This window comes from Falco naumanni, chromosome 3 (genome assembly GCF_017639655.2).
Source record: "Falco naumanni isolate bFalNau1 chromosome 3, bFalNau1.pat, whole genome shotgun sequence".
Classification (NCBI taxonomy): Eukaryota; Metazoa; Chordata; class Aves; order Falconiformes; family Falconidae; genus Falco; species Falco naumanni.
The window spans coordinates 109,690,516-109,711,988 of record NC_054056.1 but is presented as its reverse complement, the minus strand read 5'-3'; the positions used below and the strand labels follow the sequence as shown (position 1 = coordinate 109,711,988).

At 34.9% G+C, this 21,473-nt stretch overlaps 1 protein-coding gene across 1 annotated transcript in view; it reads left to right on the top strand.

The window, feature by feature from the left end:
- The window catches only part of DNAH5 (dynein axonemal heavy chain 5), a 122,114-nt gene that overhangs the window by 86,820 nt on the left and 13,821 nt on the right, over positions 1–21,473 (top strand). The window contains 14 exon segments of the mRNA XM_040588837.1: positions 77–191; positions 415–591; positions 3,679–3,882; positions 5,399–5,578; positions 6,469–6,606; positions 7,203–7,338; positions 8,818–9,134; positions 10,395–10,550; positions 10,936–11,118; positions 15,845–16,088; positions 17,218–17,332; positions 17,800–17,990; positions 19,295–19,416; positions 20,264–20,413. Coding sequence (XP_040444771.1) covers positions 77–191; positions 415–591; positions 3,679–3,882; positions 5,399–5,578; positions 6,469–6,606; positions 7,203–7,338; positions 8,818–9,134; positions 10,395–10,550; positions 10,936–11,118; positions 15,845–16,088; positions 17,218–17,332; positions 17,800–17,990; positions 19,295–19,416; positions 20,264–20,413 — 2,428 coding nt within the window.

Below are 21,473 nucleotides of genomic sequence, written 5' to 3'. Positions count from 1 at the left end.
TTGATGGAATAATTTGGAAAATGGACTATAAATTACATAGGACTTGCATACATCTTATTTTGCTTTTTAATTCCAGAATGAATACTGGACTGGAAAAACTGAGAGAGGCCTCTGAGTCAGTGGCTGCTCTCAGCAGAGAGCTGGAGGTAAAAGAAAAGGAACTTCAAATTGCCAATGAAAAAGCTGACATGGTATGTATGGCCTTCAAAGTGTATTGCTGTTTGGTTTTTTGGCTGTTTTTATTTCTTCTATTTTGAAAAGATTAGGCAAGTAAAAGGAAATGAAGTGTTGGAAAAAAGGGATCTGGAACCAGCTTCTGGTTCTGGAATTCCAGAGGTAAAATTTTACCACAAAAATTAATACATTCTTCCAACTAGGTGTTTTCTTTAATATTTGTAATTTCTCACATTCTAGGTATTGAAAGAAGTTACTGTAAAAGCACAGGCTGCTGAGAAGGTGAAGGGTGAAGTACAGAAAGTGAAAGATAGAGCTCAAGCTATTGTAGACAGTATCTCAGTTGACAAAGCCATTGCTGAAGAGAAGTTGGAAGCTGCTAAACCTGCTTTGGAAGAGGCAGAAGCAGCCTTACAGGTTAGTACTTGGACCACGTATAACATTATTTTACTGCTAAGAAGGTGGGCTTCTTTGAAAACAAATACAAGATTGCAGCTGCACTGCAGATCTTAGCAGTTGACAGAAGAGATATGCAAATAAATATACATATTTTGAGGCTTTTTATGTTCAGGGTCTTTTTTCTTTTTCCGTCTGAGTACCAAACCCAAAATAGGCAGTTTTTCTGGAAAGGGGAAATTTTAACTTTCATTTGAAACTACAGTTGATATATGATGTGCTGCAGGTTTATATTAGGCAAGTAACTGAATGTTGATACTGTTATAAAACAGCTTGTGTGCAATGAGTGAAGAAGCACCTTCCATATAAAAAGTTATAATTCCATCCAAATGTAAACCTCCTGTTTTAAGTTTTCACCAACGAATTACATTTTGAATAAGTTTGATGATACACTCTACTCTGCCTTCTTAATTTTTTTTTCTTTTGAATTTTGACATTACCCAGATTTGTAACAATAACTGTAGGACTCCATGTCTTTCAGCATACTTTTTTATATAGAACTTTTTTAATGGAGTGATAACACTCTGCCCATACCTTTCAATGATGCATCATTGGTGATGAAAAAAAAAGATTAATTTTTGTTGATCTTGCATATATATATATATTTTTAATATCTGTTCAGGTGACCATATAAGAGAATGTCCCTCAAGGTATTTGTGTCATGAGTAACGGTAGTGGGATTTGAAGTAAAGCTAATACTAGAGGCTAGCAGGGAACTGGCTCAGAAATAGAAGAGAATGAAGGAAAAACCTAAAGGATAGATAAATCTCAAAGGTTCTTATGTAGCTTTAATGAAAACTTTTCCTTTCCACTTGGGAGTCTGCCAACAGTTGTGATGGTTAAAGACTATTGTGATGTTCCTTCAAATCAAATCTTCAAAACCTAGCATAAATAAATTTTCATGGATCTTCTGAAAGTATGACTTCACTTTGAGGGAGAGGTGCTTAACAATCTCTGACTGCTATGATATTTGAAGAAGAGGAAATATCTAAATGAAGGCTAATGACATGGCAGCTGATAAGAGTGGAATAAAAGAGCAGGTCTGGATCATAACATCGTGATACTTAGCTACATGAGAAAGATAAAAAATAAACCAAAAATGCAGAAGTGGGCAAGCATTCTGAGAAGAGCATAAACAAACAATGCTAACTGGGTGATGCCTGACGTATGAAAAGAGCACCAGTGTCCTGTCCTGCATCTTACTACAGCTTGTTTTCTGGTTTTGGCTAAAGTTACCAAACTGACACAATACTGCTCATCTTGAAATTTAGGATTCTAATAAATGAAAATCTGATTTTAAGGAAAAGCTACACTAGCACTATTGTGAGACTTCACAATGGGGAAAGGTAGTTGGGCTTAATCTTGAAATTCTTGCATTTGCTGTAATGAATTGCTTTGCTTGTGCCTAAAGGAGAAAGGAAAACTATCATAAAAGCAGGCTTATTGACATGCATATCTGTATTCTCAGCATGCATTCATTCATTCATAAACTCCTTTTAAGTAAGAAAATTGTATAGATTTGCATAGGATTGCACCTTTCAAAAAATGAATCTTACAGTCATGGATTTGCAAATTTTCAGCTAGGTATTCCTATAATGGAATTATGCTTGCAGTGTGGACAAATGTCTATTAAAATATTTGATAAATATGAAGGTCACTTCCCAGATAAAAATATGAGGTTGGTTATTTCACTCCATTTTGTACATATTTTAGAACTGCTAAATGCTATTTTAAGAGACAGGTAGGTACAGAACAGCTTACAAACATTTTTAAACATATAGCAAGATTAATTTTCTAGTTTGAGTAAGAATTGTTGAAGTTCAATAAAACTTAGTTGCTCTTTGCACCGCAATAAAGATGGCATATTAAATTCACAACTAGAAGGAAATAAACAAATAGAAATTAAATGCAATTATTTTGCCGCAGTTTGGATGGTAACAAAAAAGGCGGGGCTGAATTTCCTAAAGGTCACTAAGACACTCTGGTTAACGTTTCCACATGTATCTGGAAAAACAGCTGAGTTATCAGGTGCACCCCAAACCCAACAAGCAGAAAAATATTAAAGGGAAACAAAAGCAGAAGAAAGGTGATCAGGATAATCTGCAACAATTTACAATCTCTTTCTTGAAGTATAAACACAAGTAAATAACATCTTCCTTTATGAATTCCCAGTGAGGCATGTGCTAGGCTAGAAGCAAGGTGTTATAACACCTGCAGTAACCTGTTGCTTACTGTTTCTCACTGTAATGTACTCGGGCTAATTAAACTGCCTGTGAATAAGGAAAGCTTCTGATCCAAGTCATGTCTGTTACCGTAGTGGGCCGGTCCATCAGCAGTTACCGTTCAGTGTTTTTGCTCTGTATGTGGTGCAGTAAACACTACTGCTCGGATCAGTGCTTCTCTAAGGAGACATTTTCAGCAGACTTCTCTGATAGTCCTTTCTGGTTCATGATGTACACTACAGTTAGGAGTTATAGTAATAGATTTGCACCCTGGGCTTACTTGGCCCTACTTAATAGGGCCTAGGTTTTCATGCTTTATTATAATCTATTTGATTTTCTCACAGGCCTGCTTCTACTACAGGAACTTTCCCAGTAGGATGAACCAGAATGTGCAAATCTATATGTATATCAGGTCTCCTCAGGGATTTCCTTAATTCACCTTCATTTGCCAAATATTAACGATGTATTTTCCTTTCTAGATTCAGTTCTTGATCAATAGATTTGCATTTTACAAAAATAGGTAAAATGGCAAGATGTTTCTGTTTTGCTCTTTGTTTTGTCAAAAATGTGTATAGTAGTTTTAAGCATGGAGGTGCTGCTGTGGAAGCGTCTGAGTTGAGGTTTCCTAGTAGTTGCTAGGAGGTAGTAGCGAAAATCTGGTTGGAGGGTCCTTCACCTTCATGCTTTTTAGAGGTAAAATGATATTAAATCCAAATTAATATAAATAATGTTTTTCTTCTCCAATGGATTAATGCTGTTGGTGAGTTTGTGCTCTATGTCTTATTAAATAACACTAATAGCTTTACCCTTTGTTTTAAATTCATAGACAATAAAACCTGCAGATATTGCCACTGTCCGTACACTGGGTCGCCCACCTCACCTCATTATGCGTATCATGGACTGTGTGTTACTGCTCTTCCAAAGAAAAGTGAACAATGTGAAAATTGATCAGGAAAAATGCTGTACCATCCCATCATGGCAAGAATCTTTGAAACTGATGACAACAGGGAACTTCTTACAGAACCTACAGGTGCTTAGGCAACCTTCTTTTTGATACTACTTTAATTAAAGAAAATAGAGGACAGTGTTTTCTTTGGTATTCATAAGAGAACAAATGTCCAAGGGGTAGCAGACACACAATAGATCTGAAAGGTTAAGGGCTTAAAAATAAATATGTTATAATGAAGTAAACTTGAATCCTTCTAGCAAAGTCATGTAATAAATCAATCATAGTTTCTCTTAACTAAGGCAATGAAATTGCTTTCAGTGACACATGATTCAAAGCCTGAAGAACTTGGTTTGAATAGCCATTACTTATCTGTTTCATTAAAGCTGATAGAAAACATCTTTTTTACTGGTATTTAACTTTTCATTAATTTTCAGCATTGCAACCTATGCAGTGGATTGCAAAAGAATAGTTGAGTATTAAGATGTACAAAATCAGATTTTAAAAAAAAAAATTGGGATTTTCAGCTCCACAGCATGTGCCTAGGGAAATGGAAAGAATAGCTAGTGAATAAATCCCTGTTTATAATTAAACTAATAATATTATGATTAATCTACTGAGAATAAATTGTACCTTTCCCTGCCCCACTAGGTGTTATTATCTCTGAATTATTCAGTCTGAGGAGTTTTCCTAAAATGTCTCTGGTCCAGTGGGAAGTTTCTGATGGCAGGCTTGACCAACTTTGTATGGTTGGTAGTGCCATGGATGCCATTTATGTAGTATACATATTACATCTACTTGTAAGGATTTTTAATTTACCAAAGGGCTTCAGCATTTCACTGTGCATAAATAAAACTATTTGTGCTTCAGGGAGCAGCTGTTTTTCAAGGTTCATCAGTGATGTTCTTTCATTATACCTTATAAATAAAACTTTAAAGACGACCAAACTTATATAAAATATTTGACCATCAAAATAAATTTGAGGGAGAAAATTGAGAGCTTTTGGGGATGAAAAAAATGAAGTGATGTTTTTTGGAGAAAAGAGAGGGTCAAAATAAATTCTTAAAATTGAAACACATTCCACTAATGAAATATGGTAATTTAAGGAGAGGATAGCTGGCTTTTCCTTTGAAAGGACTGTCTTGTAGAATATATGTTTCTAAACCAGAGCTCCAGAGCTAAGCTTTTCCTTTTTTTTTTTTTTTTTTTGGAAGCTGGTTAAGTTACTTATTCAGTCTTAAGGAAAATGGAATTTCAAGCAGGTTATCAATGATATTTTGTATAAACAATTAGCTGTGTAATGGTAATGGATAGTGTAAGATAGCAAAATAGCGTAAATGATATAGCATATCATTTGATATGATATAATTATGCTATCATGAAAGATAGCGTAAATGAAGGCAAACTTTTTTCCATTTTGTAAGATATAGAACAGTGGAATGACTTGGGCAAGCTCTCAAAGATGCATGTGGCAGAGAACTTCATATTAGCTGTTTGTAAGTAACATTTGTGATCCCGGTAGTATTCTCTGTGTGCTGAAATACATATATGTACCGTTTAAATATATTGCATACATTATGTATATTGCACTTTATTTTAGCAATTTCCAAAGGACACAATTAATGAAGAAGTGGTGGAACTTTTGACCCCTTATTTTGAAATGGTGGACTACAACATTGAGACAGCTAAGAGAGTATGTGGGAATGTTGCTGGCCTTTGCTCATGGACCAAAGCTATGGCTGTATTTTTTTCCATCAACAAAGAAGTATTACCTTTAAAGGTATGTTAAACAGTGGGAGGCACACAAATGCCTTTTGCTCCTTCTCCTCCCCACCTGTGTGCACTTGAGGATTTCATTTGCTGGAAACATCGGCTGCCTTATTCCAACTGGTGCATGCTTCTGTAGGAATTTATTATCTTGAAAATAGTAAATCTCCAGCAAAATATATTTCAAATGTACTACCACTTTTCAAAATGATGAAAGGGATTGTGTAGTTTTATGCCTCTGGGCCCCTTCTGAATGGGGTTGCAGCAGCTGTCATCTAGTTTAATTCACTTTTGCAATTGCTTTACCTTAATTCTTAATTAAGTAGATCTGGTTCTTTTAATGTTCCAGATCTCAGTTCACAAGAAGACTGTTACAGAGACTTTGTTCATCAGTGTTTATTTAAAGAAAACCAGGTCTAAACAGTTGTTAAAGGGTAGGAGTGAAAGTTAGGAGGAACATGGTCAAGCAAGATTTTAACACAGAATAGCTCGTATTTATAATAGCAATGACCGAGAGGGAAGCAAGATTTGTACTTAAAGGTAGTATCTTTAATTAGATAAAGCGTATTGGTTGGAGAAATCAAATAAGCTTGTAGTGGCACCAATCTGTTTTGCAGGCTGGATCACACTAACTTTTGTGTCCGATGGAGAAAGGCTGGTATTCCCAGAAGTTCTTCTAATTATTTTTTCTGATTGATGTTAGACCAGCTGCTTAACTGCAGCTATCTGCAATAAGAAGTTAGTTTGTTGTAAAATTAAAATAAAAGGTTTTAATGAATGATTAAATCTCTACTGAGCAGCTTGATTTCGAAATGTAGTACAGTAAAACTTTGAGATACATTCTAGCAAATGCTTTGAAATGTTGTGTTTATGAACACACTTTTCTATTTATATGCTTTGTAGGCTAATTTAGCAATACAGGAGAATCGCCTAACCACTGCTATGCTGGATCTGCAGAAAGCTCAAGAAGAACTGTGTGCCAAGCAAGAAGAATTAGATATTGTGCAGGCGGAGTATGAAAAAGCAATGAGAGAAAAGCAGGTGAACTACTCTTTACAGAAAAGAAGTTGACACTATTTAAGGAAAACAATGCATTCTCTCAGTTTCACTGTCATTCCTTGGAAAGGATGTTGATGGACAGAGGATCAGAGATATTATTTGGACACTGCCTCTTTGGATCCCACCTGTCTACTTCACCACTGATCCTCCCTCCCCTCCCCGTCCCTCCTACCTCCTCAAAACCTATTTTATTTGGACTATTTGTTTAGTGTCTATTACTGTAACATCAAATCTCATTAATGTATGTTATCTGTGTACAATGTATTTGAAATTGTGGGCAGATTTCCCCAGAGTTAATAGGTACCAGGCATTTTGCCTGTCATTTAACATATATGCCAACAAGAAAGTTAAGAGCAGAAATATTAAAAAGTTGAATCACATTTATGACAGAGTTGATAATTTATCCTGATATAATTTTTCCATCCCGCTTTCCCTTCTTCTCTGCACAGTGATGTAAGTGTTTGAGAACATATTTTTAAGCTGTTGTTTAACTACTGATTTAATTAGATGTAGAGATTTTTCTGGCCTGTTAGATACATGACTGTAAATCATATTTCTTGGTGTGTGGTTTTCTCTAGACTTTGCTTGAAGATGCTGAGCGTTGCCGTCATAAAATGCAATCTGCCTCAAGTCTTATAAGTGGTTTAGCAGGTGAAAAAGAGAGGTGGACAGAGCAGAGTAAAGAATTTGCCATACAAACCAAAAGACTAGTGGGTAAGCTTTAGTCTATACCTTTGAACTTGGGAGTTAGTCACTTGAGTTGGAATGGGTAGTGACACTGAAAACGTTTGAAATTTCAAACTTTTCCTTTGTAGCTTAGCTTCCTGGTTGAAAGAGGGTAATTGTCATTGATTCTCTTGCTAAAGCACTGCTAGGTAAAAAATACAATAGGAGACTGAAGTTCATATTTAAAATAAAAATACAGTAACTATGTATGCTGTGCATGGGCTTTACTTCATGTGTATAACAGGCAGTGCATACTTGGGATGCTGGTGTTTTAACTTGGCTGATGTTTGTAGGCAGCAGTACAAGGACAGTTGTATGCTCAAGGGCCAATAACATCCGTATAACTGAGCATACGTATGGAGAAAAGGAAGACTGATGTTCAGGCACTGACATCTATGTGTAGATGTCATTATCTTTAAATGCAGTTATTAATGTTCATAAAAGTTTTGTTTCTTAGAAGTTCATTTTTCTTTTATAAGGCTGCACTGGGAAACTAAAGTACTTTGTAATAAAGAATTAATATATTAGGTAGATCAAGTAAATTAAATTTATCTTGTCCTTTACTGTGGCCTGAAGTTTCTTCTCTGACTTCTTCCTTGAATTGCTGTAAAAAGTAGATATTGTTGTATAGGTTGCATTATAGTAGATAGGTTGTATTTTATTTGCTGTTATAACATGTGTATTATCAAATTATAAAAAATACAGCATACCTTCCCCACACACTAATCATGGCTTTTTTATAGATAACTTGACAAAATCTAAAAAATATAAGTACTCAATATAAAGGTACAGTATCTTCTTCAGACTGAATCCTGCATTCTTACTTCGGTACAGTATCTTCTTCAGACTGAATCCTGCATTCTTACTTCAGAGGTACAAGCCCCCCCAAAACTATGGTGTCATGAAACAATTTTGAAGCTGACCAGAAGATTAGAACTTGTCACACTTGATACCTCCATAATGATATCTGTTACAGTTTTGTATTATTAGTAGTAACAACGGTAGTTGATTTGTTCTTAATTAGTACTCCTAAGTGAAGGTTCTTTTCTCCCCACAAAATATTGTTTAAGCTTGTTCTCATGATTGTGCAAGGAAATGATGGAATTGGAAGTTTATGAGTAATTTTTTTCTGCCATGCTTTGCTTGTGCAGGATCTGGTGTTTGGAATAGTGATGTGTGTGTGTGTGTGTTGGTTTGACCTTGGCTTGCTGCCAGATGCCCATCTCTTGCTTCCTACAGTTGCTTTGTAAGGATAAAGTAAACATGGCATCTGTTGAAATGTCGTGTTGTCTTGCTATATAATGAGCCTTAGGAAAAAGACTGATTTGTCTCCTTTATGGGTCATAGTGTGCTCTTCAATTACCAGCCAAACATTATAGCAACTAGAGAAGGAAGCAGCTCATTCATGAATAGAATTTATGAAGTTCTAACATTTTGTTTTCTCTTTTTTGCTTTTTTTTCTTTAAGGTGATGTACTCCTGGCTACAGCTTTTCTGTCCTATTCTGGTCCTTTTAACGAAGAGTTCCGCAGTCTGCTATTAAGTGACTGGCAAAATGAAATGAAAAGCCGGAAAATCCCCTTTGGTAACAACCTGAACCTCATAGAAATGTTGACTGATGCTCCAACTATCAGTGAATGGAACCTACAAGGGTTACCAAACGATGACTTATCCATACAGAATGGAATTATTGTCACTAAAGCATCTCGTTATCCTTTATTAATCGATCCACAGACACAGGGTAAAATTTGGATTAAAAGTAAGGAAGGCAGAAATGAACTTCAGGTAATAGCAATGTTGGTGCTTTCATTATCCCTAGAAACTCTTAGCTTACAAAACTTCACAATTCAGTGATTCAAATAATACTTAGCCAATGTTTTTTATATAAAATGCCTAGTCTGGATATAAAGGACATCTCAGATATATTTTGGTAGATTTGAGATTTGGCTAGATACAAAAATGTACCTTTGAAGCTTATTAGTACCAGTGACTTGATTTATTTTATTAATTTATTGTAATGAAACATAAACTGTTGGAAAATAAGATGGATGGGTAATGTCTGATAAAGGCTAAAGTGTGTTTGCATAATACTATGTGTTAGAAAAAAACTCCAAATAAGTGGTTAGTACAGATTCGTATAAATGTTTAAAAATGAAGATGAACAGCATAATGTTTTTATCATCTTTTAATCAGAAATTATTGATAATTTGTGTTCTTAGCATGGATGTCAAGTGCTAAATATTCTGAAAATATACAGGGAAGACACTGTTGCAACAACATGCAGTCTGAGGCGAGATACACCAATTCAATGCAAACAGGAAAATATGAGAAAATCCTTACTTGCTACAATTATGATTACACCAGTAAAGCATTTTTTAAAAAAGATATCCCTGAAAAAGATGAAGTGGAGCTTGAAGGTTGATAGTAGAGTGACTCTGAGAGTATTACTAGGAAACTACTTTCATTCATGTTGATTGTTAACTCAGTGTGAACTGTTTAATGGTTGCCTAACTAGTTAAAAAATTATTATTAGGCCTTGACTATGGAGTTATGAAAAAATTAAACTGAATCACAGTTGTACCGAGGACTACTTTTTAAAGCAAAGACTAATGGCTTGTTCAATATAACCCTCTAATATTCAAGAGGGGAAAAAAAGAAACAAAAAAGCCCTAATCTTGGAACTGACCATCTTGCAGTTTGACTGGGGGATGTTATCCAAGATAATATTGACGGAGATAAAAGGTTCCTGTGAATTTCTGGTCTAGTTGCACTCATAGAATCAAAACTTCAAGTTCTCAGCGCTGTTGTGCTTCTACTTTTGTAGTTAAAAAAAAGTAAGTTTGCGTTCAATTAGATCTGAGAATATGGTACACCAATGCTGCTTCTTCTTGTGGTCACAATCTTTGCCTTAATCCTAGTCTAACCATAGGATCATTATTTTTGTCAGTAATTTAAATAAAACGAAATAATTTATAATTATAAAACCAACAAAAAGCTTGATAACTGGGCATAACATAATATATTAGTCCATGATTGTATTTTTAGATCACTTCTTTGAATCACAAGTACTTTAGAAATCATTTAGAAGACAGCCTTTATTTGGGAAGACCTCTTTTAATAGAAGATGTTGGAGAAGAACTTGACCCAGCACTTGATAATGTTTTGGAAAGAAACTTCATTAAAACAGGTTCAGCCAACAAGGTAAAAATAAAACAAGTAAGCCAACAAGTGGAAACATTCCCCACCTTGCCCTCAACAAAGTAGCTCCTAATAAGTATATGACTATAAAAGATTAGTTTTGTATTTAAATTTGAGTAATGCTAATACCAAAAAGAAGTAGAGCTTAAGATCACAAATAGTTAACCTATAGAGTTCCTTATCTCATTGCTTATGACAATTTTTAAAAATTGAAATAACTTGTGAGTTATTTAAAGTGTTCCATGGGTATTCTCAATGAATTCTTTGTATCAGACTGGATATTTACACCTTGGAACAGAAAAATATAATTTTTGTTTCTACATACAGTATGTGAAAGTGTGTACTGTTTTTTGATCTCTCAAGACTTCTTTTTAATACTTTTCTGAAGGTGAAGGTTGGTGATAAGGAAGTAGATGTTATGGATGGCTTCAGGCTTTACATTACTACAAAACTGCCAAATCCAGGTTACTCTCCTGAAATTAGTGCTCGAACCTCCATCATTGACTTTACTGTGACCATGAAGGGTCTTGAAAATCAACTCTTAGGCAGAGTCATTCTCACAGAGAAACAGGTAAAAGAATTGTTATCTTTTTCCTGGCTATACATCTTATCTTTACCTGTAGAAGGTTTTACTTTGATTTTAATTTATTGCTTTCTATTGCCATATTGCAGCTTAACTTTCTGTCTCTCTTTATTGTGATTAGTCTTAATATAACCTATTTATGATGGTTTAAAAGCTGGCACAGAAGAAATTGACTCGTTCATGTGGAAGTTTCTATTTGTCCTTATTGTTGCAACTGTACCATACTCACCTTATTTTTCCTGCCTTACAACCTCATAAGAATGGCATTTGAAAAGGAAAAGGACCTGGAATAAAAACTGATGTTCTTCTGTTTTCACACTGTGGAGCTCATGGCAACGTAACCTGGTGCAAAGGATTCAGACTGTGTTAATTTCTTGCTTCAAGGGGAAGAGGACTAATTACCTATTTTGACATTGCAGATGTATTAGTTGAGGAAGTCCAAGTTCAGGATGCCAGTCCCAATAAACATGCCACTAGCAGTTCTGGAGGGAGGCTGGCTGGTATCTTGAACTATTGCACACCTAATCTGTGTAACTATGAGGTCAGGCAATGTTGAAGTCAAATGAGGCACTATGCATCTAAACTGTGTATTTACTAAGATTTTGGCAATATTTCAGTTTACCTTCACTAGAGATGCATGTGTTCCCTTATTTTGGCATCTGTTGAGGTCCTCCTGTCCCCGTCCCCCACCTCCCCCCAATGTAAGACATTCCTCCTTAATGGCCCCAGTCATCTTGTCAATGTTAAGCAGTTGCATTTCATTCCTGATCAGCCCATGGATCTCATGAGAGAAATCATACTCATTCTATGAAGGCTTATGTTTTATCAAGCAGGTTCATTGCACCATCAGCCTTGCTTCAACCAGCGACAGCTTGCCAATCCGCTGTGTAATGGAATCATCACTGTCTCTCTGAAACACACTGTGATGTGTATATTCACAAAGTCTTATGCCAGACTTCACGTCTGGGTCCTGCAATACAGTACATTCCTGAAAGGTGATGGTAATTTTATCAGCAGATTCCTCCAGTCATTGCAGTTGCTGTATGCCTGCTTGGAGGACACAGAAAGATAGGAGCTTAATTTTTCTCAGAGGTGCAGAGCAATAAACTGAGAAGCAATGGATGCAGGATAGAACATGGGAAATCCTGATTAGATATTAGGGAAAAAATAATTACATTGTGAGTGGTCAAAAATAGGAACAGATTACCCAGGGACGTTGTGGAATCTCCATTCTTGGAGGCGTTCAAGACTCAACTGGAAATGGCTCTGAGCAACCGACCTGTTTAAACCTGCTTTGAGCTGGGAGTTGGGCTAGTTCATTTCTAGAGGTGCCTTCCAAACTAAAATGATTCTACTATTTTTATGGTATCTTTGACACTAACTGGGAATGTCTAATGTGTGGACATACTGTGCTCTCTGGACCGGCTTCTCAGAGTGGTGTACTCACTACCACTTGCTTTGTGACCATCTGGGGACAGTTCTTTCAGATGAATGACAAGTGGACCACTTGACAGGCAGAAGGATTGGTAGAATACACTTAACACTTTTCAGTTTGCTTATCCTCTGTTTTTGCACAAGATTTGCTAAAGAGTCAATTCGGAAATATCCCACCATTCCAAAACATTTTTTCCTATGATATCTAATTATGAACTTTTGGGATTATGGGGATTTCCCTCCTAAGTGTCTGGATTCTTGCTACCTGCTTGTAGCCTTTGCTAGTGAGGAGGTGGAATTACCTAACTGTGAGACAGTTTGCCAAATGATTTGAGCAGTATGACTGCTTGGTGATATCCAGTGTTAGAATATATGTGTGGAATTTCTGCCCCCAAAAGAGAAAAGATTATTTATCTGTAGTTAGGTTTGTATATACATTTATATCCTTGCCATTCCACTATCTCTAGTATGGTTCTGCACTCCAAATGAGATTTAGACATACAGTGAAAAAAGGGAGGGTTTATAGCACATCATTTAAAGATTCTGCAAAGTCTGACTTTCCATTTCTGTGTTGTATGGAATGACCATTGGTAGAATCTGTGCAGCATACATTTCAAAGAATTGATTGATTACTGATGAGAATACTGGTACTGATTTCTTCTTTTCCACCAAAAACTTAAAGCAATTTGTGAGATGTGAGCCAAGTATAAGAAGGTGAAGGGTAGCTGGTGTATCTGCATAAAAATAATTCTGCTCTGTTTCTTGGAATAGTTGGATCTGAGAGATTTGATATATGTCCAAATGTAGTATAACTTAGACTGGTTTAATGATATGGTTGTTTTGATACATTGGCTGTTACAAAATTTGACAAAAAACTTGCTTATTTGTTGTCATAGAAATATAGCCAGATTAGTAGTAGAGTTACAATATACAAGAACTATTTATGGCTTTTTGAATTTTCAAATTCATATTTCAAGATTTTTCGTGTAAAAAGACTCAAGTTTTGTGAGGAACAGTTGGTGCAAATTCTTGCACTTGCAAATCATTTTGTGACATAATGATATAAGCTATGTGGCAGCTTTTATATTTTATGAATATTAACAAGTTCTAGCATTCTTTGGTACAGCCTGTAAAATGACTTCAGGTTGTGAAAGCAATTCCATAAAGCTGGATTCAAAATAGCCTCTTTGGTGCAGGTTTCTTGAATTTATGCATATGGTAACTTGCCTTAGTTTTTTTGCATCCTTGGTGTTATGACTGGAAATTTTTGAAGACATGCAGAAAACTTTTGTGTACCCTTCCTGATCTGCAAAAAGTATTTTAAAAGCTTAATAGATAGATTTTTCACTTAGGCTTTTGTCTAAGGTTACTTCACTTGCTTGAGTTCCAACTTGTTTCTCAGGCTCTTTTTGTCAGGAAAACTCAGCTTTCTGTTTTTAAAATGTGTTGCACTCTAAAATATGTTTAACCTCTTTAATTGCACCCAGAAAAACATGAGACTTAGTTTGGCTCATATTTAATTGGATGCTAACATTATTTTAATGCCGTACTTCTAAAAATTGTTTCTGCTTCATCAAACTTACATAATGCTTGTCTTGCTTCATAATTGCTACCTGGTTTTCTTTAGTTCCACTAGGCACCAGTTGATTGAAATGATGTTAATGGTAGTTTTCTTGTATTCTTCATCAGTTTTTTTCAGAATCTTTGGAATCTATATGAACATCTTCTAAGTTATGTGACATTTACGGTATTCTGTGAAGTCCCAATAAATCTTTTCTACCTGATTATGATCTTTCATTATGCCTTTTGCACAGTGACAAGGAAAGAACCTAAACCTGATAACGAGATAAAGATGATTTTTCTTGGGTTTTTTTTTTTTATTTCCTTTTTAAGATAAAAGGACTTTCTTTACAAGAGCTAAATGCTTGAAATACTATGGAATGTTAGCAGAATGTAAGAACAAGAAGGCCACAAGTTTAGAATGTGGGAAAACAATTAAACAAAAATCTAAAAAGGCGTAACAGTGTTGCAAACCTATATAAACGAAGTCTACTCAAATGGGGGAGTAAAACCTTTCCTTAAGGCTTGCTAAGGTCTTGGGTTCATAATGTATCTACTGCTCTATGAGGGACCATGTATTCCTTAGCGTTGTCCTGGTTCTTTTGGAATAGTATCAGCCTGTCTGCAGTTATAAAGTGGACTTGGCAAAGGTGAAGTGAACACACAGCTTCCAGCTTTGGAGAGGTTGTTTAAACTATCCACCAGACCTTTGTGAACAGTGAAGGAGTACTTCTGAAAACATAGCTAATATTTCTACCAACTGGCTCACTTGTTGATTCATAAGATTCATATTATCCTTATCTTACGAAAGATGCTCAACTCATCCTCTCCCTTTTTTACTTCACTATATTGAAACATTTTGTATTGTTTCAGTGGAGTATTTTTATCTCTGAGGGATTCATTCATAATAACTTTTTAAAGTTTAATTTTAAAAGTAGTTTGCAAATGAACTAAAAGGCCTTTCATCTATGAAGAACATATTTTTCTAGACATTTTAAACAGAGTTTTGTTTTTTATTCTCTGTTAATCTAAAGCTGTTAATCAACATGTATCCATCTTTTATATATGACCACTGGAAAACAAAGAGGGTATATAAACCACCCAGCTTGTACTACTAAATGTAATCGACTAAATACTTCTAGTGATGCAACTCAGTTTGAGTTCTACATGCTTTCTTTTCTTAATCCATGAAGCATTTTAGTGAGAGACTGAAGTTATCCCTGTTTGATGGAGGAGTATTTTTAGATGCTTTTCTTGAAATATTTGATGTTTGTTTTGTTGACTAAGGATGCTCATCATTACTACAACTGTATTTTCAGCATGGTGATTGGAAAACAGGGCATAAATGAGGATATCATTAGATGGAGTGAAATAAAATCCTATGCCTGGAAAGGTGTCTGCACTTCTCTTTGTCTGAAACAGAAAAAGAAGAAAAACAATTACTATTTTGATTTTCTAATTCTATTAAGGCACGATATGAGCATGCTCCATTGTATTTGTTGAAATGATTTATTAATGCATATTTGTGGCAGGTTCAGAAACCTGGCAACAGACCTGCTGTCAGAAATATCACTGGACTTCTTTCCCTGAATTAGTACAGTTTCTCTTGACCTACACTGTTTTAGTAGGATCAGTACTTTTAAAATGAAATTGCTTGTTTCATTTTGTTTTTAGTTTTTATTTTCTTCTGTTTTCCAAATATTACCATGCATTTCAACAGGAATTAGAGAAAGAAAGAACAGATCTTATTGAAGTTGTGACTATGAACAAAAGAAGGATTAAAGACCTAGAAGATAACCTTTTGTTCCGACTTACAAGCACTAAAACTTCTCTGGTAGATGATGAGAGTTTAATAATTGTATTGAATAACACTAAGAAGACTGCTGAGGAGGTAACACAGAAACTACAAACTTCTGCTGAGACTGAAGTACAGATCAACTCAGCCCGTGAAGAGTATAGACCTGGTGAGTGAAGGTAGTGATGAAAGACAAGTGAGTGTATGGTTAAAACAGTAATACTTAAAGTAGGAGAAATGGTAGGATGAGATCAGGAAGACCATAATGGGTGGAAAGGATCTGTGTTTTCCTGTAAGTAAAATGTATCTAGGAAATGTCATACTGAGTTATGGTGGAGAAAATAGTCAATGTTATGCTTCATGTGGAATTTCTGAAATGGAACGATGTATTCTCTCCCTGGAGTTCCCATTGCTCTATATACAAGTGTACTAGTCCATCTAGTCTAGTGGGCAAGGAACTTGGGAGGTCTTGGTTGTTCTTCCTTAGCTCACAAAATGTTGATGCTTTTTATGGGCTGTCAATGAGACCAGTTATGAGGGTATTTAGGTAACTGTGTTTTAGTTCAACATGTTGACATTCTTTTTGGGGCCCATTATAATTCTAAATGCTTTTTGTATCTGTTTGGCTGAATCCTTTGTTTATCTTATGTTATAGATCCCTAAGTTGTTATACTCAGCACCATTTCATCAGTCTTTTGGCTTTTAACTTGACAGGTGAAGACATGAACAAAGTGGAAATGAAAAAAAAGCTCTCTGGAATTGTTATACCTGCATTTTAGAAAATGTGTAAAATGGTACAGTTAGTGTACCAGAATCATCGTAGATTTTGTAAAACCTTTGTATTTAAAACTAAATGACTGCTGAAAGTAAGTTAAATCAGTGCTGGGCAAGTTAAATCAATAGAGTTAATTTGGCTTTTATATGACTCCTGTCAAATCTGTAAAATTTGGATACTCAAACAATATCTTTGTTTTTAAAAAGAAAAAACATCTTACTTTTTATATGTTCTACTGATGATCTAAATATTGCAGTATACTATCCAGATGATCTCCAAATATGCTCATATTTGCAAATGGAACTTTACATAGTATGCATTAACTACAGAAAAGATTTTTTTCCCCCTGATGTATAAATAAGGATCAAATTAAGGTTTTAATTATTTTTCTGGTTAGTAAACAATGGAGGCAACTCAAGCATCTTCAGTTAGCATTAGTGTTAAACTCACTATTGTTGTAGAGAGTTAAAGTTTCCTGCTTTGCATTTCTACTTTGAACACAGTCTTGTTTCCTGTCCTTCAGTTGCAACTCGAGGTAGCATCTTATACTTCCTTATTACTGAGATGAGCACGGTCAATGTGATGTATCAGACTTCGCTTCGACAGTTTTTGGGGCTTTTTGATCTCTCCCTAGCCAGGTAATTTAGATAACAATAAATATCATTTGTATTTATCCAGTCCTGGAGGTGGTTGTAGTACAGTAAATATTTGTTGTAAGTAATGTAAGAAAGAACAGTGTTGCCTGTTACAGACTTGACAAGAGTTGTCAGTTTAAATATTCATAAGCCTTTGTCTGTTAGTTACCAAGGCAAAGAACTTTGAAATGTACCTCCAGTCTTTAAAAATTAGGCAATGGGTGATTAAAAACCATTATACTGTGTTGATTTACAGCTATGCAGACAGGCTTGATTAGAAAGGAATTTTTTTGTTGCTTCTTTAATCTGAAAGTTGTTGCTAGATTGCTGTCTGCTATTCTGTGTTTGTGATCAATTATTTTTTCATGTTTTGAAAGTTCTGAACTATGGCTTTTGGTCTTTTACGTGGTATTCCCTTCAATAAAGCCTATTCAAACTGGTGTTTCAACTGCAGACCTTTCTTCCAACAGGTCTAGCAAAAGCCCTATAACTAGCAAGAGGATTACTAACATTATTGAACATATGACATATGAAGTATTCAAATATGCTGCCCGAGGACTCTATGAAGAGCACAAGTTTCTTTTCACATTATTACTTACATTGAAGATTGATATACAAAGAAACAGAGTGAAGCATGAAGAATTTCTGACACTTATTAAAGGTTGGAATTACAGAACAATTTTAAGCAGGGCACATATGTTATTGTAGCTGTAGTTGTATCTCCTAGACAACCTGCCGTTTCCTTTTGCACATGAAAAGCCAGTCAATTGAAAGAATACATACTTATCATTCTGTTCTGGTGACAGACAACATTGTATGGCAGTTCTAATTTATAGCAGCACACTGGATATTGATAAATATAGCTTTGAGAATTGTGAGAATTTTAAAGGAAAACTGTTAAGTATCCTTTCAGTTGATGTTTATGATTACTGCTCAAATGCTACTAGCTATTTGTTCAAATTAGAAAAATTATTATACTAAACATTTTTCAGTTAATTTGGTAACTTCAGGAAGCAAGCAAGCAAATAGGAACAGAAAGTGATGCTAGCAGTTCAAAAGAATGTCAGGCTTTTAGCTGAATGTGACAAGTTCATGCCTTCAGTCTTAATTGCATGCAAGCACTGTGTATCTTCACTTGAAAGCTTGGATTCATTTTGTATTATCTTTCCAGGATACTTAATTTTGCAGGCAACATTTATTTATGTATCATAACTGTTAATTTTTCCATGTTGAATCTTCAGAATATCTTTTCCAAACAAGCGTTTATTTTCAGGCACAATGCACAAAGAAATAGTAAATCCTCAAAAGAGAAACAGGTTAACAAAGATTAAGTTTAAGGTAGATCATAAAAACAAATATTAATATAAACCAACCAAACTACAAACTCTGCTTCATGAAAGGTGGCATGACTTTACAAGGTAGAAAACCCCTGTAACCTCATGATTAAAAATATGGATTTTTTTAGCTTGTGTTTTCTTTTTATTTTGCGTTTGCTTTCTTTTAACTTCAGTTGAATACCGAGGAAGGCAAATGTACATGTAGGCAAAGTTATTGCATTATCTACAACAAAAACCCCACTGAAATTAAGCTGCTTCAGTTTTTTCTCTATAAACTCAAGCTTATTCTTTTACAGTAAAAAAATAGGTTTAACTTGTTATGGGAAGCTGTTATGGATTTTAAAAAATAATGTTTTAAAGTAAGTTGAAAAAAAAGATTTGAAAATAAATTTTGCTTGTTACCTAACTCAGGAATGTCTTCACGACTGTCCTTAGTTATTAAGTAGTCTTTCTCCAAACTGGGAAGACTTAGTCATAAGCACTAGTCTTGCACAATCTAGTTTACATTTTCCAAGTAGGTTTTGGGGTTGGGGTTTTTTTGTTTTTTCTTTTTTTCTTTTTTTTTTTTTTTTTGTCTTTTGGGTGTCTCTAATAGTTCTAGTTATAACTAAATCCTAATTTCTTGCAGGTGGTGCTTCCCTAGACCTTAAAGCTTGTCCTCCTAAGCCAGCTAAATGGATTCTGGATATGACTTGGCTGAACTTGGTGGAGCTCAGTAAGCTTAAACAATTTTCAGGTATCCTTGATCAAGTAAGTAAGAGCTTTTTAAAATGAACCTGTTGTTTGACAGTGATCATCTGGTATTGATCAAAGCATGTGGTGGGAAACTGGTTTATTTTATAAAACAGAATGAAGCTGTTGTGGCCCCAACTCTCTAGCCACCTGTTTTAATAAAAGGACATAAACCCCCACTCCCAGGAAAATAGGAAGAAAGTAGCATGTTTCACACCCTATATAATTGTACTACTTTTGTATTGGGATACAACTTGCTATTATCCAATTTATATAATGCAGTTTGAATTGTATTCTGGTTGTTAGACTTGCATTCCTCTTGTACTTTTTTACACTATGTTTTATGATGCTAGTTCCAATATTTCTCTGGCTACATGGAGTAAGAGGGAAGGGATGCTTACTAAATTCAACACTTCTTTGAAGTGTCTTAATGGACACTAGGTGTATGGTAGCTAATGGAGTAAGTAAACAGCATTTGGCATATGTGAAGAGCACATTCTATACAGTCATGTGGGGAGAAGATATGTACCTCCGGTTCTCAAAGCTATGTCTGAGCCTAGCTATCTGTGTTCTGACCTTGCTATGCCATTATATCTATCATTAATTGAAAATACAGAGTGGTAGCTCATTTTTTCAGAATATGAATACTTAAGGGCATTGTTGCATTCTACAATTTCGTACTTAAAATCTGAAAGCTTGTCCTTTCTTTTTTAATAGCTGTACGAAATCTGTGTATTAACATTGATAAACAAATAACTGTGTGTGGATTGTGTGTCTCTGACCCTCACTAGAAGTTTGTGACTTTGTTGCAGTTGAAATGTGACTTGTTTGTTTAGTGTCATTTACTCTGATGGTATAACTGCAGATTTCCAGAGCAGAGAAACAGTGGAAAATCTGGTTTGATAGTGATAATCCTGAAGAAGAACAGGTTCCTAGTGGCTATGGTCAATCCCTGGACTGCTTCAGACACCTTCTTCTTATCAGATCTTGGTGTCCTGACAGGACTATAGCTCAGGTACATTTATATAGCCAACATAGTATATTTAGGTGTCATTAGAATAATAGTTACATGATTGCAGTTCAGTATTTCTTTATTTAATGCTAAACTCATTTTTGTAATGGACCTTTACATTATGTTTTCTGAAATTCTTTTCAGACAATTTATGCCTTTGTTACAAGGGCAGTGGTAGCAAAATAATTCCAACATACTGAGTGAATGGTAGCTGATGTTTTTACTATGGAGGTAGGATTTCATCTGGAAATGTATGTGTTTATCCAGTTCTGCTTTACCAGTGCAGAAGGTATTTTTGATTGTCCTTGCTGATATTAATCAGTGGAATTGTAGAAGTATCCTCATGTTAGGCAGAAGTAAAATCTTTTAATGAACTCAGTTTACTGAGTGAAAACATAACATGACAATGATTTAATTGAGGAACTCTTTCTTGCATGGAAAAAATAAAAAAAAAAAGTCTGCATTAACATCTGTTTAATTTTTTTAATATAAACCCATCTATTTAGAAAGCAGAGAAATATAAAAATAAAGTTTATTAAATGGTTAGACCTGTTCTTAAGAAAAATAAACTTCTAGGAACCTATTTTTAATCTATGTATACTTCTCCAGTGCAAAAGAATAAAAATTATGCAATTGCTGACAATTTAAGAGCAATAGTTGGCAATTTAATGAAGTCAAAATGCATCATTAAAGTGTGGTATTAATTTTGTGCATGCAAACCGTTAGGCATTGTGACCAAATTCAGAGAGTCTCAGCAGTTATTGGTATAACTGCAATCAATAGAGGGGTAAATGGTGCTGTATAATGATTCTCTCAGATTGTGCTATGTATCTGAAATGGATTGTGCAAAATGAGTTCCTCAGTTCTGTTAATAGGGAGAAGATGCACTTTCATCTTATGATGGTTTTATGAAAACTGATGTTTGCTAAATGCTGATTATCTTTTGTCTCTGAAAAGTTACCCAGAGTATTAAGGGGAAGATTGCTCTAAGACAAAAGCAACGTAGTGGGAAAGAATACAAGATAGTTTCAGACTGTTTGAAACAGCCTTTTCTATTTCTTAG